The sequence below is a fragment of the Ostrea edulis genome, chromosome 2 (genome assembly GCF_947568905.1).
Source record: "Ostrea edulis chromosome 2, xbOstEdul1.1, whole genome shotgun sequence".
Lineage (NCBI taxonomy): Eukaryota > Metazoa > Mollusca > Bivalvia > Ostreida > Ostreidae > Ostrea > Ostrea edulis.
In genome coordinates, this window is record NC_079165.1 from 37,147,059 (window position 1) to 37,174,391 (window position 27,333).

Genomic DNA, 27,333 nt, shown 5'->3' on the forward strand with positions numbered 1-27,333 from the left:
ATTTCAATCTCACTCTCAGAGAAATATATAATGTGTTCAAATGTCAGATGGATTGGTGCACCATGACCCACTTTAAGGCTTTTCTATTCAGAATGTGTGTTGTATCAAGTCAGAGTGCACAATATGCTTCCAGGTTAAATTTCACTGTCCGACGGGCGTATATTATACCGTTTGCGGTACTCTTGTTCTCTGTCATTGATATAGTGCATTATGTTTTCGATTATTGCGAACAGTTAATTTTGAGGTCCTAATAATCAAGTTTTATTTACTCATCATACGAGGTCGAGTCAATAAGTAACCATCCTAACTTATTTCCGGTTGAGATCCACCTCTTGTTCGATGTAATTGCCCTCTAGTGTGATACACCAACGGTGTTAAAGTGCCATCAGCCAAGAACTGAAAATGCCGCCAGTTCCTTAAGCTCAAATAAAGGAATATATACCGTCAACATAAGCAACATTCTTCGTCATAAAAGGGTTCAGTCGTGTATTCCAACTTATTTCAAGTTCAAGTCTACACCCTGTATTTCCTACAGCTATACTTGTACTATTGCATCCAAACTTTTTAATTATAAACAATCTTTGCAGTGCCTAGGTATAGACCATCTTATACGTAATCCACCAACGTGGTCTTGTTCTTCATCTTCTTTCAACTATAGTCCAGCTGGACATGTCATTACTGGTGATGTTGATATAGTTGAAAATGAGGACCTCAAATCACTTATTCTAAAAAGGTCCTAAATACAGAGAACCTCGGTCTTTTAATTGGCGGCAGAACTTCATCTCTATTATGAATTATGTCGAAGATTATGCCAAACGATGGGCTAAATATGAAAAAGAAGAACTTGATACATTGTCAGAATTGATTATAAGCATAAGAAGAATATTAAAATCCCGTATTAGACATATGAAAACAAAAGTACGTACCATCTAACCTTCTGTGTTTAGTAAACCGGAAGTGGTAAAAGAATTAGATAGGTTACATGAGGAATATGTTTTGGTTCCAGCTGACAAAGCTAGTAACAACATTGTCTTTGTTTGTAAGGCTCATTTTTACAACTGTATTTTCAACGAACTTGGCATTAATTTCACTTTTGGTAATCGTACTTATAGTCCAACTGTCCTTTTAAAAGATGAAATTCTTCACAACCATGCTTCAGTGTTAGACAGATTTTTAATATCCCGAATGAATACGAATTACCGTACCTATACTGGATTCCTAAACTACATAAAAACCCTTGCAAACAAAGATGCATTGTTGGACCCAGTAAGTGCTCTACCAAGCCCCTATCTTTGCTCCTCACGAAAATATTAATAGCTGTGAAGGAGAAACTTCAAACTTACTGTGCGACTACTTATGCCAGAAGTGGTGTTAATCAAATTTGGATTCTAAAAAATTCTAAAGAACTCTGAATAAACTTGAAATCGCAGAATTTTTCCCAAATCAATAACATTAAAACCAAGACTTTTCAACACATACACGACCATTCCTCACGATGAATTAAAGACTAGACCTTTTGACAACATAGACAGCTGCTTCTTCAACAAAAATGGAAAACGGAAATATTCATATCTAGTGATCAGTCATTCACAAACTTACTTTGTAGTTATAACCACCACTGTGATTCCACGCACAAGTACTCTGAAGTTGAAATAAAAAATATGCTAGAGTTCCTCATTGACAATATCTCCGTGCTCTTTGGTGATCAGGTCTTCCAGCAGTCTGTTGGAATTCCCATGGGCACGAATTGTGCTCCTTTGTTAGCTGACCTGTTTCTACATTCATATGAAGCAGAATTTATTCAAAAACTCCTACGTGAGAAGAAAAAATCACTCGCTGTAGCCTTCAATTCGACATTTCAATATATCGATGACGTTTTGTCTATTAACAATAATAACTTTCATTCATATGTCGATTTGATATATCCCTGTGAGCTCGAAATAAAGGACACCACAGATTCGTCCACTTCTGCTTTCTACTTAGATATTTTATTGAAGGTAGACATTAACGGCATACTTACAACTCAATTGTATGACAAACGGGATGATTTCAGCTTCTCCATAGTCAACTTTCCATATTTATGTAGCAATATTCCATTAACACCTGCATATGGTGTTTATATATCTCAACTAATTCGATATGCAAGAGCTTGTTCTGCGTATAGTCAGTTTTTAAATCGAGGTAAGCTACTGACAAACAAGTTGATGGTGCAGGGGTTTCAACAGTCTCGATTGAAGTCAGCATTTCCCAAAATTCTATGGTCGTTATAACGATCTAGTTCGTCAATACAACCTATCATTGGGTCAAATCCTGTCTGACGTGTTTCATACCGATTGTTAAGCCGCTCTCGGCACACTGATTTTGACTGCGGATAACTCCGTTTACCTCATCAGGTTATACGGCTCGCGGCGGGTGTGACCGGTCGACAGGAATTCTTACTCCTCCTAGGCACCTGATCCCACCTCTGGTGTGTCCAGGGATCCGTGTTTGCCTAACTATTTTGTATTGCTTGTAGGAGTTATGAGATTGATCACTGTTCGTTATCTTCAACTTTCATACATATCCAATATCAATTTTCTTTGCAAAATTTTCTCTTGACAGGAATGCACCCTTTTCATCTAGAAAATCAACAACATTTTTAACACCTTTTTCGTACCAAGATTTAATAAACAAACTCTTTGAATGTAAATTTCTTATGGCAAGACCTTTTATTTCACATCATATCCTTTGACCTTGTGACATTGAGCACTGAGTTTGACTTTCTTTTGCAAAAATATGACATGAAGTATTTCTGGAACTATTTTAAATTGGCCTTTCATATTTTGTATAGAGATCCTTTATGGCAAGACATTGTGACACAATGGTGTTTGATATTTTGACCTTGGAGTTTGACATACTTCAAGAAAAACCTGACCTATTTAAGATCTCCTGAACTATCTAGGGTAGGATTTTCATATTTTGTATATAGATTTTTCATGGCAAGACTTTGTTATACTTATGTGTTGACCTTGAACAACGGTAGTGCCAAGGTGGCTCAGGTGAGCGATAGGCCACATGGGCTTCTTGTTATAATTAATGTTTCCTAATTCTTTTCTGATTCACTATATGGAGATGTTACAATAATTTCTACTGATACTAATTTTACAACTGAAATAATTATGGTTTAAACATCCACCCATTTATCTAATATTATTTTATTTTCAGGGCCCTGCTCTGTGCTTCTACAATGACTCAGTATTTGAGGAGAAAGACTGGGAGGGACTTACAATGGTCAGAAAGAGCGACAAACAAGACAATCCACTCAAAATTGGAAAATTTGGAATTGGATTCAAATCTGTGTTTCATGTAACAGGTAAAGACATTGAAGTCATAGAAATAAAAAAAAATTCAACCCATGCTTGATATAAGGTTTTTTAGCTCACCTGAACCGAAGGTTCAAGTGAGCTTTTCTGATCACATTTTGTCCGTCGTCCGTCCGTCCGTATATCCGTCTGTCACTCTGTCCGTCTGTAAACTTTTCACATTTTCGACTTCTTCTCCAGAACGACTGGGCCAATTTCAACCAAACTTGACCAAAAGCATGCTTGGGTAAAGGGCTTTCAGGTTTGTTCAAATGAAGGGCCATGTCCCTTTCAAAGGGGAGATAATCACAAAAATGCAAAAATGGGGTGGGGTCATTTAAAAATCTTCTTCTCAAGAACCACTGGGCCAGAAAAGCTGAAATTTACCTGAAAGCTTCCTGATATATAGCAGATTCAAGTTTGTTCAAATCATGGCCCCCGGGGTAGAATGGGGCCACAAGGGGGAATAAAAATTTTACATACAAATATATAGGGAAAAACTTTAAAAATCTTCTTCTCAAGAACCACTAAGCCAGAAAAGCTTACATGAAAGCTTCCTGACATAATGCAGATTCAAGTTTGTTCAAATCATGGGCCCCAGGGGTTGGATGGGGCCAAAATAGGGGATCAAAGTTTCACATACAAATATATAGGAAAAATCTTTAAAAATCTTCTTCTCAAGAACCACTGAGCCAGAAAAGCTGATTTTTACATGAAAACTTTCTGATATAGTGCAGATTCAAGTTTGTTCAAATCATGGGCCCCGGAGGTAGGATGGGGCCACAAGGGGGATCAAAGGTTTACATACAAATGTATAGTTAAAATCTTCTTCTCAATAACCACTGAGTCAGAAAAGCTAATATTTACAAGAAAACTTTCTGACATAGTGCAGATTCAAGTTTGTTCAAATCATGGGCCCCGGGGGTTGGATGGGGCCACAATAGGGGATCAAAGTTTTACATACAAATATATAGGAAAAATCTTTAAAACTCTTCGTTTCAAGAACCACTAAACCAAAAAAGCTGAGATTTACATGAAAGCTTCCTGACATAGTGTACATTCAAGTTTGTTCAAATCATGGGCCCCGGGGGGTTGGATGGGGCCAAAATAGGGGATTAAAGTTTTACATACAAATATATAGGAAATATCTTTTAAAATCTTCTTCTCAAGAACCACTGAGCCAGAAAAGCTGATTTTTACATGAAAACTTTCTGACATAATGCAGATTCAAGTTTGTTCAAATCATGGGCCCCGGGGGTTGGATGGGGCCACAATAGGGGATCAAAGTTTTACATACAAATATATAGGAAAAATCTTTAAAATCTTCTTCTCAAGAACCACTAAGCCAGAAAAGCTGATTTTTACATGAAACTTTTCTGATATAGTGCAGATTCAAGTTTGTTCAAATCATGAGCCCCGGAGGTAGGATGGGGCCACAAGGGGGATCAAAGTTTTACATACAAATATATTGTTAAAATCTTCTTCTCAATAACCACTGAGTCAGAAAAGCTAATATTTACAAGAAAACGTTCTGACATAGTGCATATTCAAGTTTGTTCAAATCATTGGCCCCGGGGGTTGGATGGGGCCACAATAGGGGATCAAAGTTTTACATACAAATATATAGGGAAAATCTTCTCAAGAACCACTGAGCCAGAAAATCTGATTTTTACATGAAAACTTTCTGACATAGTGTACATTCAAGTTTGTTCAAATCATGGGCCCGGGGTTAGGATGGGGTCACAAGGGGGATCAAAGTTTTACATACAAATATATTGTTAAAATCTTCTTCTCAATAACCACTGAGTCAGAAAAGCTGATATTTACAAGAAAACTTTCTGACATCGTGCAGATTCAAGTTTGTTCAAATCATGGCCCCGGTGGGTAGGATGGGGCCACAAGTGGAGGCGGGGTCAAAGTTTCACATACAGATATAGTGAAAATCTTTAAAAATCTTCTTCTCAAGAACCAATGGATCAAAGAAGTTGACATTTACATGAAAGTTTTCTGACGTAGTGTAGATTCAAGTTTGCAACAATCGTGGCCTCCAGGGGTAGTTGGGGCCATAATAGGGACTAAGGTTTTACATGCAAATATATATGTAAAGTCTTCAGATATGGGCCAAGGTGACTCAGGTGAGCGATGTGGCCCATGGGCTTCTTGTTGCTTCAGAGTATGAAAGTCTGGAGAAAATTTTGCAAGGCAATGTTTTATTGTTAATTATAAGAGATTAAACACAATCAGAAGGATAAGTGTCATTGTATGTAGTTATCAACGAGCCAAATTTCATTGAAGTTGATGATTTTGTGCTTAAAAAGATAGATAGGAGAAGAAAAAATGTTTTGCTTTGGCCTTCAATACGACATTTAGATATATCGACGACGTTTTATCTATCAAGAATAATAATTTTCATTCATATGTCGATTTGATGTATCTCTTTGAACTCGAAATAAAAGACACCACAGAGTCGTCCACTTCTGCTTCATACGTAGATATTTGATTAAACATAGATATTAACGACAAACTAACAACTCAGTTTTATGATAAACGGAATTATTTCAGCTTCTACATCGTCAACTTCTCACATTTATGTAGCAATATTCCATTATCACTGGCATATGGTGTTTATATCTCTCAACTGATTTAATACACAAGAGCCTGTTCTGCGTATGATCAGTTTTTTGAGTCCATGCAGACAACTGACAAACAAACTGATGGTGCAGGGGTTTCAACAGTCTCGTTTAAAGTCAGCATTTTGCAAATTCTATGGTCGTTATAAAATCTAATTTGCCAATACAACTTACAAGTATCATTGGGTCAAATTCTGTCAGACGTGTTTCATACCGATTGTTAGGCTGTTTTTGGCACACTGATTTCAACCGGATTCATTTTTCAATCTTCAAGAGTTATGACAGTATTGCTTAGCTACACATGTTATTAACAATTTAACTCTGAGGTCAAAAGCAGTAAATTATATTTACGCTTTAACAAAGATCATTGTGACGTCAGGATGAAGTAATATGTGTATACGTTGTGACTGTTGGATCGACCGAAGGATGAAATGGTAATTGGTGTTCATAATTCGTTTAAGTACGGTAAATTAAAATTCACTGTAAAAAAGATATTATTTATGAAATTCCCCTTGCGCTAAACGCCCAGTAACATCTAAATATTAAACGGGGAATATGATTATGAGGATAACTACAGGATCCGCCCATTCATTTACCGCGAGAAATATAACGCCAGCCAATGTAAACCCGGCATTGTGACATCGCATTTAGCCACGATTGTTTCTCTCTTTGAAATCAAACAATTATAAACACAATAATACACCCCGTTTGTAATAAATAAGACAGTCAACACTAAACAAAATTAATCAACGAAAACAAAGTGGTAAAAAAGTATGAGTTAATATTTCGTATATCTTTTATTTAAAGAAATTCATGAACTCGTTTATATATTTAGTCGTATTACTGTTTTTATATTCTATAATTGGCTAAACACTGTAGCAATAATCATTTTTACCATTCAATTTTGACAAATGCATTGTTTGAATTACAAATTACACGTCAGTCTTGTATTTTTGACATTCAAAATTAAAATACAAATAACTGTAGAAGTAACTAATGAACAAAACAAAATGGCGGTGCCCATATATTGATCACAAAATTTTCTGTGAACGTATGTAGAGAATATCTCTATTCATTTGCTAATCTTTTCATTTTTTTTTTACTTTTACATACGTGTTACTTTTAGACGGGCCTTTGGTCCGTCATCGCTCGCTCGGTATTACGGGAAATTGAAAAAAATCGCAGCCGACTTTTAGTCTGTGCAAGATGTAAAATATATGATATGTACAATAGTAATGATAATTTATCTGACTGGAAAGTTTATTTACATTTCAGTCATAGATAACTTATCATTACTAGTGCGCATATTGTATATTTTACATCTTGCACAGACCATAAGTAATTACATGCATGATTATGACGATGTTAATGAAGTTCTCTACTGAATTGCGAAATTCATGTCTCCTGGGTCAGAGGTTTAGGCCATTTGGCAGTGTAATAAAAATGTATTACACATTATATTTTATTCTCTACTTTCAGTCATGGGAGATAAATCAAATGCATAGTTTCGATGTTAGTAATGCCCTCTGCTTAAATTGTGAAATTCACAGACCATGCATGGGTCAGGGGGATGTCAAAATTATCTATATGCTTGAACTTCCATTTTTCCTTCTTCTGTAAATGAATAGGAATTGTATGCATATTTTGAAAGAGCATAACCATGTGCATAAAGGACATGTTGAGACTTGAGGAAGTTAGGTCCTGAGCCTTTGAGCACAACTGCGCAGGATGCTACATGTACAACTAAGTATTTACTGGTTCAATATTGAATCTGTTGGTGCAAACATATTACATATTTATTACTGAACCTTATCCAGTTGAAAAAATGTGTCAATTTAAATTTTAAAAGGGTTTTACAGGGACTACAATTTGTGGTGGAAGGATTGGATTAATCAAAAAGTTCTAAATCTGCGTGATATTGACTTTCTGTTTCATCTAATATATCTTCTATTTTTATACCCCTGGGCTCATATTTCAGTTTTATAATTTATGATACGAGTAGTTTAGACTTGGAACTAGTTCAAATGTTGTTATTTAGTAATTTGGTTGATCTATTTTCCCAAACAGAAAGCCAATTCTTAAAAAAGTTTAAATTAATCTACTCAAAAACTTGTATGAAAATTCAGTATTTTCGCCAATAATTAAAAAATTTGGTCTTTAACCCCCACTTTTAAAGTTCCATTTTAAATTTTAATACAAGACCTTGAAAATTAATGTGTAAAATTTTAGAAACTGACATTACTCTAAATATGTCCTTTCAAACTCTCAAATTTGATATCATGGATATTTTTATATATCAAGTGCAAAAAGGTCATTATTTATTTTTATTACTAGTAATAAAAAAAATTTAACTGTAGTGTTAGAAGACATGATTATGTATCTATTTTATGTAATGATTGATCTGTATTGCTTATGTTGTGTTGACACCAACAGACAAATCAAGTTTAATTGAATAAATTTTAAGTGCAAAAAGGTCGTGTTTAGAACACTGTAGCTCAATAACAAGCGTCGCTACCCCAGTTTTTCTGTTTACTTTCCTAATTCTCCTTCAATGTAGAATTTAAATATACACTTCCAATTGACATTGCTCCAAATCTCAGATGCGAACCTCTTTAATTGTAAATATTAAACTCCCTGTCATAATGGGATATCATACTCAGGTGACTGTTAAGGCCTATGGACCTTTTGTTATGTAAAACTTTCGGAAGATTTTGATAAAATAATAATTGAATGCATACTCATTCATGTGAAACTGTTTAATAATGATAGAATACACTTGATAGTAAGTAATGTGAATCGATGTTTTTTATATTTAGCATGTGCATTTCTTGTGAAAGGTTCTTCCCAATGATACCAGATTTGTTGACTTTTTGTCTTGATATTCACCTTTGACCTAGTTTTGAACTTTAAAAACACATTAACCTTGGTCATATATTTTACACCATATAAGCCATTAAAAGGTAAAGCTTTCATATTTGGTTTGTGTATTCCTTGTGTCAAGACATTTCCATTGACACAAACATCTTTGACCTGGTGACATCTACATTGACCTTTGACCTACTTTTAGAAAATTCGAATATAAGCCATGTCCTTCAAACCTTAAGAAGTTCCATTTTTATATTAAGCATGTTTAAAATTTCTTGTTAGAAGACCTTTCCAACGGTTTTAAATTTGTTGACCGTTTGATCTTAACATTGACGTAGTTTTTGGAAAATTTCATGATCATTTTATATAGGAAAAATATTTCGATTAAAACATTATCTGGTCAACCACAGAACAAGTTTTCTGATATCAATGTTGAGTGGACTGTAGTTTTCTTTGAATGTTCACAGTTGATAATCCAGATATATTTTTTAGTTCAATATCGGTTCTGTGATGTGATATGAAAATTTCCTTTCACTTTTACGCACATGTTCCATTTCATTTTATCTTCGTTATAAAGATAGATCCTTTCACTTTGAAGTTCCGAATGCCATTTACTTGGAAAAGACATCGATAATGATAATTTTATGTTTATCACTCATATAAGTGACATCACCAACTGTAAGTGATGAATTTCACACATTTGTATTTATGTGTGGCACTTAAGGCTATAGTTGAGCTTTAGTGAGCTATTCTGATCACCAGTTGTCTGTCCGTCTGTTGTCTGTCTGTAAACTTTTCACATTTTCATCTTCTCCAGAACCATTTGGCCAATTTCAATCAAACTTGACACACATAACCCATGGGTGAAGGTGATTGAAGTGTGTTTAAATGAAGGACCATACCCTTTCCAAAGAGGAGATAATCACGAAAATACAAAATAGGGTGGGGTCATTACACTAAACTCTTATTTAATTGCTCGTTTAAACACCTCTTATGAAGTATGATTTCACCATTAAAGGAGTGATGCAAGCTCTCAGTTATATTATATGAATTTTTGTGAGTTTTCATGGAATGATAAAAAAGGTGATTTGATTGCAAATAAGAGATTCTTCAGTGCAAATGTCGCTGTGATTTGGTGCATGGTATGAATATCTAAGAAAACATGCCAATTAGAAAAGAAATATATCGAAGAAATATATTATAAAAAGAAATTGAAACGAAACGATCAAATTTCAGATTTAATCACTATATTCAAACGAGCAAAAAAAGTACCGATCCCGATGAAAATTGATAAAAATTACTAAAATAATCAAATTGTTGCCAATTTTATGCACTGTTCATCAAGGAATTAGTCCCCTTTATCAATTCGTTTAATGTTTTAACTATTTTACATCAAGGGAATGTAAATTTCTGATAACAATGTTCTCTATGACAACTTTTTTTTATTTCGATCGGACTTGATTCAAATTGAAAAAATCGTAATATAAGAAATATTACGATTTTTTTCAAATTTGAATCAAGCCCGATTTTGACCATTTCATTTCAATTTCTTTTTAGAATGTATTTCTCTGATATATCTTTTTCTAACTGACATGCTTTTTGAAGATTTTATCCGTAAATTAAGAAAATATTAGCAAATAACATTTTCAATTTTCATAAATATTTTTTGATTTAAAACATTAGAACGTCTATCTGAGTCGTTTAGGCATATTTTCTTAAATATTCATATTATGCATCATATCACAGCGAAGTTTGGACTCTAGGGTATCTTTTTGGCAAACAAAGTACCTTTTTATCATTCCGAGATAAATCACAAAAAATCATTTAAAATAATTGAGAGCTTGTATTACTCTTTCGATGGTGAAATCATACTTCATAAGAAGTGTGTTAAAGAGCCATTAAATAAAAAAAAAAAAGTGTAATGAGCTTCCTTAAAAATCTTCTTAAGAACCACTAGGCCAGAAAGTAGAAATTTATATGAAAGTTTTCTGACATATTATTGTATGGAAATCGGATGCAGTAAAACGGTACATACGAACTCCAGCCTTCTGTATGTCAGTCGATTAGTTTTGATACCAAGTTTATTCTGTTCGGGGGATATGTATATTAGATTACAGGCTTTAAAATTACATGTTCCTTGCAGTAGGTCAGATGAGGTCTGCTACTGGTTTAAGGAACACCCTAGTTTGCTAACTCTAATTCATGAATAGTGTAGGATATTAATGTAGGTCAGATTATGTCTGCTACACATATTTATCATCTACTGTATATGTATTTTTCCTCTCTCTCCCATAGAATAGTAAGTCAGATTATGTCTGCTACCCATAATTTTATATGTATTTTGTACACGGTATGTCAGATTATGTCTGCTACCCATAATTTTATATGTATTTTGTACAAGGTAGGTCAGATTATGTCTGCTACCCATTTTGCTTTCATTTATGCTGCTTTAATATGTAAGAATACTCTTAGGGTGTTGCTGGCCTAGTCATTCCAACAATTTATTCAAGTACAGTGCTTTTAGCATGTTCAGAATATTTACTATTGTGCATTAGATACTCTAAACCGTTTTTCATTTATTTTGTTCTTGGGTGGCGGAAATCCAATTGCCATTGGATTGTATGGCAAAATTTTAAGGTGCCACCTTATTTTTCTATTTTATTATGTTTGTATTTATCAAGATTTATAAAAATTAGGGAGATCCCAATGTCATTCTTGTTTAGGTTGTCTGAGTTGTAGTGTTGATACTCGGGGATCTCCCTATTATAGGGGTTGTAAATAAGTTGTCAACTTCTTCAATCGTCATTGATAAATGACAATTTTCAAACAACAATATGTATTCTATTGTTAATTGCCAAGAAAAATAACAAAACTGCGGGACATGAAAAAACCGGTTTCTTCGAATAGTATTTTATATCTTATGAAAATGAAGAGCATAATGTATATTTAATTGCTGTGCTAAAATTTATTTCAAAATTAAGGATTATCTCCCTCATGCATAGCTCTGATCCTTAGACGAATTTGACTCCAGTCTTTGGCACTCTGTTTTTCTTTTTAGTTCTTACAAATTTATTGTTATTTCGGTTTTCCAATATTTCGGTTTGAACATCACTGAAGAGACATTATTTGTCGAAATGCGCATCTGGTGCATCAAAACTGGTACCGTTTCAGTTTTACATAGTGAAGATTCAAGTTTGTTCAAACTATGGTCCCCGGGGTAGGGCCGGGCCCACAATAGGGATCAAAGTTTTAATTGCGAGGATTTAGGGAAAATCTTTAATAATCTTCTCAAGAACCACTGGGCCAGAAAAGTTGACATTTACATAAGAACTTCCTGACATAAAGCAGATTGAGATTTGTTCAAAGTTTTACATAGTGAAGATTCAAGTTTTGTTCAAATCATGGTCCCCGAGGGTAGGACTGGGCCCACAATTGGGGATCAAAGTTTTATATGCGAATATATAGGGAAAATCTTTAAAAATCCTCCCCAGAACCACTGGGTCAGAAAAGTTCAAATTTACATGAAAGCATCCTGACGTAGATCCAAGTTCAATGCAATTCATGGTATTTGGGGATAGGGTGCGGCTACAATGGTTCCGATAGTCCGACGGTCCGATATTCCGATGGGTCAGTATTCCGACGGTCCGATAGTCCGACGGTCCAATATTCCGATAGTCCGACATGTTGACCATCACCAAAAATTTTAGTTAAAATTTATTCATGTCAGGCATTATCTTATGGAAATTACCAGAAACCTCCAAAATCGACACGACCTGATAATAAATCAGACAATCAATTTCTGACCAATATCATTCAAGTGTGAACTAAATCAGAGAAACCCGGTATTTATATAAACCTGCTAACTGATGAAGTATTGGCAAAATATGTAGTAAATGACCCTTACCATTGCAGAGAAATTCAACCGATTTTTTTACACGGACGGACAAACATCATAAAGCTTTAAACCGGATTGCTTTGAAATCAGGCCAAAACACGTAACTTTTTAAAAAATAATTGTTGCCTTTGAATGTTATGTTTAAGTCTCTCCATGTCTTACTCCCTGACATGATAAATTTCTTACATCATTTTGAGATCTAACTGACTAGGTCTTTGTGTATAACTATGAATTTAGTAGTCTATGAAATTATTATCAAGATAATGAGGCAAATGATAAAATGAAAAAAAAAAATTGTTCACATTAATGGTATGATTTGGCAAAAATAACATTCATTCATACATTCATAATACTTGCAATAACCATGTTTGTTGGCAAAAAAGGAATGGAAAGGAGAAAAAAAGCCTAAAAAGGAAACAGCAAACAAAGGAAAAAACAGTGCCCCTGTGTGTCAAGACCTTATAAGAAGTGACTTAATTGTAGAAGTTGTTACTATAAGGTGTGACATATGCCCCAATTAAACAAAATATTACAAATGAAGTATATTATGCTGGTAAATATCCCCTCTAAACCAAATTTGGAATAAAACTCATAATATCAATAGGTAACCGATTGAGATTGTAAATTACAGTGACATGTCGTCCATAACGAAGAAAATGTTTACACTAGTTTATAGCAACGTTAGTTTAGGAAATGCAGCCGAGAAACAACATGTTTATTTCATTCCTAGTAAATTTATAATGTTTGTAGCATAAATATTAATATAATGTCAGCTAATACTGTAAATATTTATATGTTTGTAAGACTTTTACTGACCCCCTTTTTCGGTTTTCCGCTGTAGGACATCATTCTCCCCATTATTATCAGACCCAACTTATCAAAATGCCTATTACTCAAACACATGCCTGTAGTATAAGCTAATGTTTGAAACATAGGAGGGATGCTGTTTTAAAACAACTTTCCATTTCTCTGATGCCTTAGTAAAAATGAGAAATATAACCAACTTTCCCCTTATTATGCAATTTTTTGCAATATAATTAACAGATACCAGTGACTAACAAATTGATCAAAAATGTAACATTATACAAATATTGCTGTTTTTGAGGCTTTGATTAAGGCGCCTGAGTAGTACAATATTAACCAAGCCCAAAGGACGAGGCATTATTATCAGACCCAACTTATCAAAACAGCAACAATAATTTTTAGCTCACCTGAGTTGAAAACTCAAGTGACCTTTTCTGATCGCCTGTTGTACGTCTTCTGTCCGTCTGTCTGTAAACATTTTACATTTTCGACTTCTTCTCCAGAACCACTGGGCCAATTTCAACCAAACTCGGCCAAAAGCATCCTTGGGTGAAGGGCTTTCAAGTTTGTTCAAATGAAGGGCCATGTCCCTTTCAAAGGGGAAATAAACACAAAGATAGGGTGGGGTCATTTAAAAATCTTCATCTCAAGAACCAGTGGGCCAGAAAATCTTAAATTTACATGAAAACTTCCTGATATAGTGCAGATTCAAACTTGGCCTGAGGTTTACATTTACATGAAAGCTTTCTGACCTAGTACAGATTCAATTTTCAAAAAATCATGGCCCCCGGGGGTAGGTTTGGGCCACAATAGGGATCAAAGTTTCACAGGCGAATATATAGGAAAAATCTTTAAATATGATCCAAGGTTACTCAGGTGAACGATGTGGCCCATGGACCTCTTGTATTATTTGATTTAATGATTGAATTATACAAACTCATTTAAGTTATCCATGTCATCTTGCTTGTTGACATACCGGCCCGTAGGACTATTGGACCGTCGGAATACGGGCCCGTCGGACTATCGGACCGTCGAACTATCGGGCCGTCGGAATACTGGGCGGTCACCGGCTACAATAAGGTATCAATGTGTTGTATGTTGATATATGGGGAAATATTTAAACATATCTCTTGAACTATTTAATCTAGGGATTTCTATTTTGCATATACATTTTGTACGGAAAGACCTTCCATGTGATGCAGTGATGTGTTATGTTTTATGTTGTGACCTTAACCTGGACGTTTGATCTACTTTTAATAAAACTCTTACCTATATGAAATATCCTGAACTATTTGAGGTAGATCTTTCATATATATATATTATATATATATATATTATATATATATATATATATATATATATATATATATATATATACATATATATATATATATATATATATATATATATATATATATATATTTCTGATGGCAAGGCCTTTCATCTCAAATCATGATACTTTTAAAAATATGCAATTATTTCAAACTTACTCTGGAAACAGTGAAAACTATTGTCCCGAGGTAGTAGCGAAAACCCGGGAAACTGTTGTCAGAGGCCGTAGGCTAATTGGGCAATAGTTTTTCAAGTGACCGGGAAACAATTTGTCACGTGATCGGGTAATGATAGCTCACGTGATGAACCATTTCAATCCTGCTCATTTTGTGTACCTTTCTCTGCTGATTAAGGTTAAAAATATGTAATATCAATCTAAATAGTAGATTAGGTAATAAAAAAAACATTTTGGATATATTCGAAACTATTATAGGTTGGGCGTTTGTATTTTTTATATACATGTAGATTTTTATTGGAAGATCTTGTACACAATGGTGTTTGATTTTTGACGTTTGATTTACTTTTTAAAGAAAACCTGTTCTATTCAACATCTCCTGAAGTATGTAAGGCAGAGGTTTCATATGTTGTATATAGGGTCTTTATGATAAGACCTTATTATTGTGTGCGGCTCAACCTTGCGATCTTGACCTGGAAGTCTTACCTACTTTTAATAAAAATCTTACCTTTTCAATATATACTTAACCATTTAAGATATGGGGCTTTCATATTATGTATGTAGATTTCTTATGGCAAAGTCTTTATATCATACAATGATCCTGTGAGCTTGATCTTATCCAGAACAGCAAGATCATGTTAGTCATTGGTTTTGAGGGATCTCTATGTTATATGAATTCATTTTTAGTTATTTTGTGATCCTTTGGGGCTAGGTTGTCATGGGAATAAAGATTGGTAAAAGAAATATTTGAATAAATTACAACAGCTGAACAATGGCATGGCCAAGATGACGGTGATGTTGTGGAGCAATTATCCACAGGTCTTCTATAGATGCCCTCTGTACCCAACCATTAATCGTTTTAAAGTGATTGTCTTAAAGCAATACAAGCTATAACTGACAGTAGTCTTTCAACTATCCAACCATGCACCAAATAACACCTATCGGTAAAACTTTATATAATAAGATTTGAAGAAAATGTTCAGCAAAATAAACAAGGGAATATGGTTTGAGAGAATACCTACATTAAGCGTTTCGCATAAACCGCGTCGGATACACGGACATGGGAACGATGATTGCCGAACATAATCGGGTTGCTGAGACCGAGGTCATATACAAAGACGCAAACTGACTTGAGTAACTACACGTTTCGTTTGTTTTTTAATATTACAACGTTTCATGAATGACTAGAAGTACAAGTGTAAAAAAGTAATAATTACGCAAATATGCCACTCAAATGAAATTTTATAGTAGATTTTCTGTAAAACTGGCATATTAAATTGATTACCAATCTGACACGTGCTTAGTGCCTCTCGTTCGCTTTTTCCGAACTGGGGGTGACCTTCGAGGTCAATGCACATCGGAGATTACGAGCAGGAATTACTGACAGGATGACAATGATTCATGATTTAACATTTTCTAATGATTCGATGGGTTTATTGCTTCAGATTCACTCCGATTCTGTTAAGTTATATATATTCAATCACAAATATCTTATATATATTATTTTTCAATTTATTTGTCGTCAGTTACAGTTTGTATTCCTTTACAGAAATTGTGTTATTTTGCATGGATTTTATTTTTATGCTTACTGAAGAAGTTAAATTCTAATTGTAACTTTGGGTGTTTTATGTAAAACTCAGTTTTAAATTGACTAATCTCTTTTTTAGATACTGTGTGTGTTGTTAGTGGAAGAAAAATTCTGTTCATTGACCCATTATGTGAACTTCAAGATCCCCTAAAGGTTTGTTCTTTTATGGAAATAACAGATTATGTGCACCAAGATGTTTGTGGTCAGAAAGGACTAAAGCCGTTATATAACCTATTTGGAATTAGTGAAGAAACAATCAGAAGTGGCGAATTCAAAGGGACTCTATTCTGGTTTCCCCTTCGGAACTCACCATCAGATTTGTCAGAAAATGTATATACACTTGAAAAAATTGCAGATCTTTTGAAATCTTTCAAAGAAGAAATTGGTTCTGAACTGTTGTTTTTGACTTCTGTTGAAAATATTGGAGTTTACAAAATTAACAATGGTAACTGTGAAACGGAGTATTCAGTTGCATTAGATGGAAGGTGTGCTGAGAAAGCCAGAAAAGACAGGGATCTGTACAAAACAACAATTAGAGACATTGAGGAAAAAATGGCTGATGATGATCAATGGATTTTTTGTTGTGGGCCAGTATGGATGAAAAGTATAGTTACATACCAAGTCAAAATGGATGAAATGGAAACAAGTCAAAAATGGCTGATAATCCAGAATTTCCACACCGGAAGCATGAACAACGAATTGTCAAGCCTTATCAGAAATCGGAGGTCAAAGTACAGGCCATACATTGGAATTGCTGCTAGACTTGATGAGGCTATTCAATCTGGTCAAATATTTTGCTTCCTGCCACTGCCTTTCGAAAATGAAAGTTCCACTGGATTGCCTGTTCATATCAATGGATTTTTTGCTCTAGACAGTAACAGACAACATTTGAAGTGGCCATCTCAAGATCAGGTAGTTAGCGAATCACATCTAGAAAATGACATGTTGTGGAATTTATTGATGGTTCAAGAAATCTTGCCGATTGTTTACAAAGAGTTTTTGAAGGCATGGCGAGATGATTCACTAGGCACAGAGTTAACCGAAAATTATTTAGAGATGTTTTATCATCATATCCCAAGAATGTCAGCTGTGAAGAACCACTGGGCATGTGTGGGGACTGAAGTACACAACCATGTTCTACAGTCAGAAATACCATGCTTGCACAAAGGACAATGGATCAAAACTCAAGAAGCTTATTACTCTATTTTCTCAGAGAATACAAATGAGGATGTAAAAAATACTGTTATTGGCTTTTTTGAAAATAGTACAAAGAAAGTCATCATTCTTCAGAGACATGAGGACCTTTTTCATTTCTGGAAAAGTATATGTCCGAGAATGAAATGTACAGATCCCAGAGAAACTAGAAATCTTCTTAGAAGGGACTACAGATATAAACAGTTAGGGGCCAGAGATAAAGGACATCTCCTCATCTACTCCTGCAGCGATGAAATTCTCTCTGATTTAAATGAAATAGAGCTACTACCATTGCATAATGATGTGTGCCAGTCTTTTGAAGCAAAAAGGAATGGACATCAGAAAAGTTTCTACCTTTGTGAAAAGGAAGAATTCGAGATATTGATTGGCAAAGAAGAATGTTTGGTTATGAATACCTCATCTAAACTTGGGAAGGTTTTGAAGTCAATTGCCTCATCAGGTTAGCAATAATATGAATTGTGTCATTCAGTTTTGTATTCTATGTAACATGTAAAAATAATTTATATTTCAATGAACATGAATGTGATGAAATACTGTTTGTTATGCTCCCCGGAAATTTTTCGAGGGAACATATAGTTGCTGTCGTGTCTGTCACTCCTTTCATTCATCTGAGCTTATATCTCCTAAACCTTTCATCAGAAATTGATCCTAATTGATCACAAATATTTCTTGGGACAGGTACTTTTGGACCTAGGTCGTTTTGGAAAAGTCAAGATAACTCAGAACATACATGTATATCTTATATAAAGAAAACGCTCCTTGTTTCAATAGTTTTTGAGCATCAATATACATGTATCGCACAAATTAGTAGCTGACAAATGGCTTTCAAACAAAAGTCACTCAAGGTCATTTTGTAAAGTTCAATGTCACTCAGATATCTACCTTATATATATATATATATATATATATATATATACATATATATAAACAACAACTTCATGTCAACAGTTTTTTATCATTGTGCGAGTCATTTATCATATGAAGTAGTTGATTGGTTAGATGCAGTTCGGGGTACCATCCATGAATATTACTGATATTTTTGTACTTTAATTTTCAGGACACTATTCTTTCCAAAGGTTGCATCAAAACACCTTTTTTCAATTTTTGAATGAAGTTGTTTACATGCAATGTAAAAAACAAAGTCCGTTCTTTGTAAAGGATGGCAGAACCGTTTTTGGAGAGCTTTGGCTAAAGAAAGTATGGAGATATCTCAAAATCCACTGTCCGGCATCTTTGGATCCTGTTAAAGATCTCTGGATGGTGAAAACAAAGGAATCATACATCCTGAAGAAAATATCTGATTCATTTATAAGTGAAACCAACATGGCTGCATCTAGCGTAGATGTCTTAGGATATTTCAAAATTTGGATTGTAGATATGGCATTCCATGACCATCCGCTGTTTGCACCTGGGAAAGGAGTTGTTGTGGATTGTACAGATGATGGGAAGAGAAAGCTTTTGCAGCGATGTATAAAGAATGGAATCAGTTCATTCAACACATACTGTTCCGGTACCATGAGAGAATGGTTCAAAGACTTCTTGCCTATTACTTTCGATAAAGGATTGGCCTCAAGTGTAAAAAGCCTTGCGATGTTCAAATGTTATTCTAGCACCGATGCAAGAAGTCAGATTGGATATACATCATTGGAACAGTGTCGTGAAGTGTATGTTGGAGATCAGGACTTTCCAATTCCGTTTCATGCTGCAATGATTTTGCCAGGGACACAAAAAGAAGAGAGACTTCTTTCAGAACTGTCTGCAGTGAAGGTGGATCTGGGTGGTTGTACACAGGAATGCATAAGAAAAGTCAGTGAAGGACATATTTCATTGAATGATGAAAATTTGCGGAGATTCTGCTTTTATGTGATAAAAAAGCAACCAGATCTTAGAAACTGGAGAACAATTCAAAAAGACTTGAATTCAATTAGATTTATTAAGAATGGAATTGGAAAACTTTGCTCTGCAAACGAACTTTATTATCCGAGTGATTCATTTCTGAATGAACTTTTTCTCTTGGAACACAAATTCCCTGAAGAGGATGGAAGAGAAATTGATCTACTGAGACATTTGCAATTCCAGAGAAAAAATAGTCAAGCATTTCAGTTGGATGTTGTGCACACTTGCCATTTACTTGATTCAAAGGTTTTGGATAATAAATCAAATTTGAGAAAGTCATATGCTCTACTGCAGGTTTTTAGACAAAGTCCGTCCCTTTTAAAATCAGTTTTCAAACCAATATACCGATTCAAAATACTGCCCTCTAAACAGGAAAGGAGCAAACACTATCCAAAGACAATGGAGTGGTATTCAGATTCAATGAACCTAGTCTCTTTGGAAATGGTGTACAATTCACGTTTTGAGTGTGTTGTTGGATCGGTTTTACCAGTGCCTGCAATACAATGGGATGAATATGTTGACATTACCAAAAGACCACCATTTTCAGCTGTAATCAACCATTTTGGTAAAATAATTCAAAGTTACAGCGAGGATGAGCATGCAGAATATAGCTACATCATGAAAGAAGTATACCAGTTTTTAGCTAAAGAATATCAAAATTTTGCTTCATTGCTTCCCCAACGATGTATTTTGACAGAATTCGGATTTATGAGGCCCACTGATATTTACTTAGATCAGAGCAAAACTGATTTAGACTTGGAACCATATTTCATCCCTTTGCCAAGAGACTACAAGACACTAAGGGAACTTTTTAAGGAACTAGGTTGCAAAAAAAATCAGTCTAGTTTTCTGCTAGTTGAAACCCTCCACAAAATAAAGAAAGAGCAATCCGAGATGAATTACATGACTGATATTAATCAAGACCTAGACAAAGTAGAGACAATTTTGAAGAAGTTGTCAGAATGCTCTGAAGGGGAGTTATTTAAACTAAGAGATGCGATCATTGTACCAATCCACAGTGAAGATTCAAACATACTTATATTTCGTCACGCACAGGAATGTGCATACTCTGATTCAGATTGGTTCAGCAGAACATTCACAGATGAGGATAAAATTTGTCTGATTCATTCAAAAATTGATAAAGAAATTGCCAAAAAACTTGGTGTGAAGTCCTTGAAAAAATTCACATTGTCAGATGCAGAGGAACTTTGCTCAGAATTCGGACAATCAGAACCATTGACTCAGCGTTTGAATAATTTATTAGAAGAAGGGTATACAGATGGCCTTTCTGTCCCTAAGGAACTTATTCAAAATGCTGATGATGCAGGTGCATCGGAAGTGTATTTTCTGTATGATGAGAGAGAAAATGAGGATGCGAAAAGTTGTCTCCTAGACGCTGGAATGGAAAGATGTCAGGGACCAGCTCTGTGGGTTTTCAACAATGCAGTTTTCTCCCCTACTGATTTCGAAAATATTCAGAAACTTAGTCGTGCAACAAAGAAAGATGACACAACAAAAATTGGAAAGTTTGGATTGGGATTCAATGCAGTGTACAATTTAACTGATGTTCCAAGTTTTGCTAGTGGCAAATACTTAATATATTTGGATCCACAGAGAAAATATTTAGGAGAGGCCATTTTGCATGAGAACAGTCCAGGAATAAAGCTGAATCTTCACAATAAAATCATGCTTCGGAAACTTGAAAACCAATTTAAGCCATTTCAAAATGTGTTTGGATTCAATTCATCGAAGTTTTCAAGAAATGATGTATACAATGGAACATTGTTTAGATTTCCACTAAGGACAAAACAACAGGCTCTTGGAAGTGAAATAAGTAGCAAGGAATATTCACAGTCAGAGATGGAGAAACTTATGAAATTGTTCTGCAAAGCATGTGGAAATATGCTTCTATTTACTCAGAATATAAACAAAATCAAAATATTTCATGTGGGGAAAAACTGCACTAATCCTGACAAGGAGATGGAATTAGTTCTAACAGTTACTAAAGAGGAAGATCATCAGCAATTACAGAGACAGGGCAATGAAAATATTTTAACTGCTGTTTCAAGACACTGTAGCAGTTTGGTTCAACATTCTGGATTTTTGTTCACCTGTGTAGCATCTATTTTGTTTGAGAGCAAAGGACACACATGGGTTGACATAACTTTTCCATTCAAAGAAAAAACAGACTGGATTATTTCATGGGCCGTAGGAGTAGATGAATCATTAAGACTATTTCGGGACAATAAAAGTGATGGAGCACTTCCTCTTTCTAGTGTTGCGGTCCCTGTGAATATGATGAATAATGGCATTTTGGCACTTCACCTTGATGCAGATTTCAACAGGTATGGATTCTACAACACAGGTCATCTATTTTGCTATTTGCCACTTCCCATAGAAACAACGTTGAACTTTCATGTGAATGGGAATTTTGCTGTTTCATCAGATCGTCAAAGAATTTTGATTAGAAGTGAAGATGATAAAGATAACACAAAACAAACAATATGGAATTGCGGATTAGTATGTGATGCTACTTTGGAAGCCATTCTGGAGTTATTAAAGGCAATAAAAATTGTAGCTGTCGAAGATTATTCTTTTTTTGCCCTTTGGCCAACACAGACATGTGACAGCTTTTGGCAGACTTTCAAGCATGAATTTTACCAGGCGATTTTGCGTCGCAATTTACCTCTACTAAAGACACATTGTGGTTGGAAAACATTTCAAGAGTGCATGTTTTTACATTCAGACATAGAATGTGACAAACGCTTAAAGGAGACAGCTTTAGACATTTTGAAGAGCAACCCACTTTATGGAAAAATTGTCACAGAAATACCAACTGATGTGTATAGAGAATTTGAAAGTCATATAGCTGTGGATTTTAGACAACACATCATAACATATGAGACATTTATCATAGAATGTTTTTTACCAAATATATCAAGTTATCAAGGAAAAGAGTGTGATGAAATTGTTTTGGGAGCAATCCGATCGAAAAACAAAAATATCCTAGATGCTCTGATGGGAACAAATTGTATTTCAACCAGCACGAATGAATTACGTAGAGAACCAAGGGATCTCGTTCATCCCCGATCATCTGTGTCTGGATTATTTTTAGTCGAAGATGAACGATTCCCCATAGACATATTTTGTCTTGAAAATGATCTTGAAATACTCGCTAGACTTGGAATGATGAAAGATGAAATACCTTCAGAACTTTTGGAATCACAGACAAGAGACATGATTAACCTGTCAAAGCAGTGCTGGGAATGTGGGTTACATCGCTCAATGGAAATTATGAAGTATGTACATCACATGTATGACAGAATACCCGAAAGCACAAAACAGAATATGTCCAATATGCCATTTCTTCCAGTGAAGAGTAAACCATGTGATTGGCCAATTAAATGGCAAAATGAATCCTTGGCAGTAAACCGTTCCAAAAAGAAATGTGCAGTTCATTACAGTGATGTACATGAAAAACGAGTTTTCTTTGAAAACCCTGGTAAATTGTTCTTTCCCAGAACTGAAAAATTGGTTGGAAGCACTCAAAAAATTCTGGGTAAATATGAGATGTATATGTCATATTTCAAAGAACTACGGGCTCTTGGAGTTAAAACTGAGGAACATGTAAGACTGGAAATGTTGAAACTTCAGCTTACAGAAATTACACGTGAACCAAAAAATGCTGAAAATAAAACAATTGAAGACATGTGTGATGATATCTATGCTGCTCTTGAAAAACGACTGCTGTCCAAGACCAAACTTGAAGCAAAATATTTTATTCAGGATCATATGTCAAATGTCCCATGTATTTTGACAGAAAAGACATTTGCCTTTCCGAAGCAGGTTGTATTAGCTTTGCCGTACGATTGTAGTCCTTATCTATTTTGTTTAAAATCAAAGTTTGCTCGTCATTTTCCGAAATTGATGGAGACTTTAGGTGTTCGAAAATTCTTTGAACCTGAGGAAGTTTTGGCTGTCCTTGCAAAAATTAAAGACAGATACACAGAGAAGAAATTACCTGCAAATGAGTTGCAATTGGTTTGCAGAATTACAAATGTTTTGGAAAATTTTGAGTATGTTTCAAATGATACACTTTTCCTGCCTGATATTATTGGATTTTTTTTCCCAGTGCATGACCTTTGTTTAGATGACTGTTCTTGGCTTCCAACAACAGAATCAATGAATTTTCTGAATACAGAAATTACCCTTAAAGTAGCCAAACTTGTAGGCATAAAATCCAAACGAGAACAGAATATTTTTGATGAATCTGAGGGATTCGGAGATGCATTTGGACAACAAGAATGTTTAACAAATCGTATAAAACGGATTCTAGATGGTTATCCAGAAATAAATATCATGAAAGAACTTCTGCAAAATGCTGATGACGCAGGAGCAACAAAGTTACACTTCATAAAGGACTTCCGTATACATAGGTGTGACCATGTATTTAGTGAAAACTGGAAAGAATTACAAGGCCCTGCCTTATGTGTTTTTAATGATAGTGTATTTACAGACAAAGACATCGAAGGAATACAGAATTTAGGAATTGGAAGCAAAGGAGATGATCCAATGGCAACAGGACAGTATGGAGTTGGGTTCAATGTTGTGTACCATTTGACTGATGTGCCATCGTTTTTAACAAGAGATTGTCAAACTTCCCAAGACACATTGTGTGTCCTAGATCCACATTGCAGATACATTCCACATGCATCAGAGAAGAAACCAGGAAGAAAATTCCGATATGTTTCAAAAAATATCAAACAGCAATTTAAAGATATATTGCCTTGCTATTTTGATGAGAGTGAATTATGGAAGTCGTCTTCTGGAACTCTGTTTCGTTTTCCATTACGATGCAATAAGGAATCTCTGTTGTCTTCAAGATTAATATCCTGCGAAGATATTGAAAAACTTCTGAATGAACTGAAAAACGACATGGGGGAATGTCTCCTGTTTTTGCGCAATGTAGACAAAATCATGATTTCATCTGTAGACGAAAGAGGACTTTTAGTTAAAGAATTTGAAGTTTCTGCAAAGAAAACAATGATATCACCAGAAATAAGAAACACAATTGTTCATAATACAAAACAGAAAATGAAGGAGAATGCAATGTTTTTGTGTTCAATGGACAGAAAAGAATCCATTTATTACTTACAAGTTAATATCAATGAACAAGTAGTTCAGGAATGGTTGATTGTCACTGGATTTGGATTTCATAACAAAGATGACATTCCTGAAACCATCAAGGAAGCTTACAGAGAAAGAAGACTTGCTTTACTACCCAGTGCTGGAATTGCCATTATTCTGAAAAACATGAAAATTACATATAAGGACAATAAAAAGGTATATTCACGTTGCGAAGAACAGTTGAAATTTGGAGCCTATTGTTTTCTTCCTCTGCCTATTGAAACAGGTTTGCCAGTGCATATAAATGGGCATTTTGCATTGGATCATGAAGCTCGTCATAATATATACTGGCCAGATAATGAGAGTGCGGATTTGAAAATTACATGGAACAAAACTATTATTAAAAACGTTATAGTGCCTACATATGCAATAGCCATCGAACATCTAAGAAATGTGCTATTCCCAGACTCTGTTTCAAATCAACCTTGGGATCATTTGGACATATTTCACAGAGTGTTTCCATCAATGAAATCTTTGAAAGATAAAGTTTGGCAATACGCAGCTGCAGAACTTTATCGATTTATTAAAATCAACTGCAAATTCTTTTCAATCGTTCATAGAGAATATCAGAGTATTGATATGTCAAAAGCAGACAAAACTACAGCCAAACCTAGTGAAGTAGAAGAGCAAATTGCAAATATGCCTGCTGCTAATACAATAATACATGATCAACCACTCAAAGTAACATGGACTACATTGCAGTGTGCAATTTTTGATGATATACGATGGCAACTGAGGCCCGAGTATAAAAAGGATGGATATTACTATACTTATGGCAAGAGCCAAAGGAAATTACACGAAGATTGCTCAAAAGAGTCTGAATTTCTTGCTGGATGTTTAAAAGATCTTGGAATGTTGCTTATCGAAACTCCACTTTGGGTGTTTTCCAGCATGAAGGATGCAGGGATAGAAAATGTTCAAACTGTATCTCCAAAGGTTGTACTTCAGTTTTTGAAGACCTATAAAATGGGCGTGAAGAATCGATGTGTAATTGAAAAAGTTGATATTCCTGTCACACATACAAGAATGCGCAATACGAATGTGGTCATATCTCTTTTGTATTATTGTGTACGTGATAAATTATTAACAGCCACTGACTTTGAACATGTGCCACTCCTTTTGACAGCAGATAATTACCTTCGTGAGTTTCGGAATGATTGCATCATCTACTTGGCAAAATTTCCAAATCTTCTACCAAAATCAACAAATGTGATGGCTCATCTTGGACAAATACGCACATTAGAAAGTTTTTCAACTCTCCAGATATTTGTCAAAAAGGTTGAAATAGGGAACTTTGCAAAGCTTTTATGCAACAATATTTCGTCCGCATATTGTACCAAAGTTAGCAAAGTATGGAATCAAAAATCAGATAACATTCCAAATGTACAATGGATGAAGTGCTTCTGGGCTTTTATAGCACAGAATTCACATTCCTGTGTCAAAGAAGAGCAAGCAAAATCTAAAGACACAAAGGTGAAAGAGGAGTGTGAGAAGGCAAAATCTAAAGACACAAAGACTGAAGAGGAATGTTTAAAGGATTTTGCCACAAATATGTTGATGCTTTTAGGGGAATGGAATTTTGTCCCAGCACTCGTAAAGAGAAACAGTGAAATTTACGATTGTTTTATTTTCTCACTTTCACATGGAAAGAATGTTTTCAGACCTATTTTTGGAGAATGTTCTGATGAACAGGATGCATTAAAGGGTCTTGATGTACCATTACTTGATGAACGGTGTTTGCCAAGCTTCAGAGAAGGATTTCAAAATATTCATTACCTGCCTGCCCTTCTGCAGTCAGTAGTTTCAACAGTTAAAAATGTAAAGGATATTTTAGATTGCCTTTACCTCAATTCCAGTAGACTCAACCGAACCCGTCACCATAATTGTTTAACTGTTTTGGAATATTTTGGACGGAACCTTAAAACTCTTCAAGAAAACTCTCATTCCAAAGAAAGACTTGCCTCCCTTCCACTTTACTATGACATCTTTCATGGATGTGTAAGTGTTCAAGGGGAAAATGTTATAATTTTGCCTGACAGTGTTCCAAAAGAGGGATTAAAGGAGTGGAGCAGGACACAAGGTATTTTGTTAATCAAAGAAGAAAGACATCTAACAGAACTTTACCTTTACGTTGGATGCAGAAACGTCACCGACATTGAATTTTACATTAATTGCTTACTTCCAGGCTTCCATGGCCTGCCACCACCTACAGTAATGTTTCATATGAAATATATCAAAGATGTAGTGCGGCCTTCATTGCAATACAAATCTAAAAAATACCAACTACAACAAAAACAGTTGGATGCATTACTGCAAAAAACCCCATTCTTACCAACAGGTAATGATGAATATGCATGTGCATGTGAGTTTTTCAACCCACATAAAAGCATTTTTCAGGTAGAAAA

General features: G+C 34.8%; 1 protein-coding gene across 1 annotated transcript in view; it reads left to right on the forward strand.

Annotated features, from left to right (window-relative positions):
• LOC125680334 (sacsin-like) overlaps positions 1 to 27,333 on the forward strand; it is a 66,576-nt gene that overhangs the window by 22,190 nt on the left and 17,053 nt on the right. The window contains exons 4-6 of the mRNA XM_048919815.2: positions 3,205 to 3,352; positions 16,710 to 18,284; positions 18,903 to 27,333. The exon at positions 18,903 to 27,333 is cut by the window's right edge and continues 2,599 nt beyond it. Of these exons, the coding sequence (XP_048775772.2) occupies positions 3,205 to 3,352; positions 16,710 to 18,284; positions 18,903 to 27,333 (10,154 nt within the window). The remainder of the gene's footprint in view (positions 1 to 3,204; positions 3,353 to 16,709; positions 18,285 to 18,902) is intronic.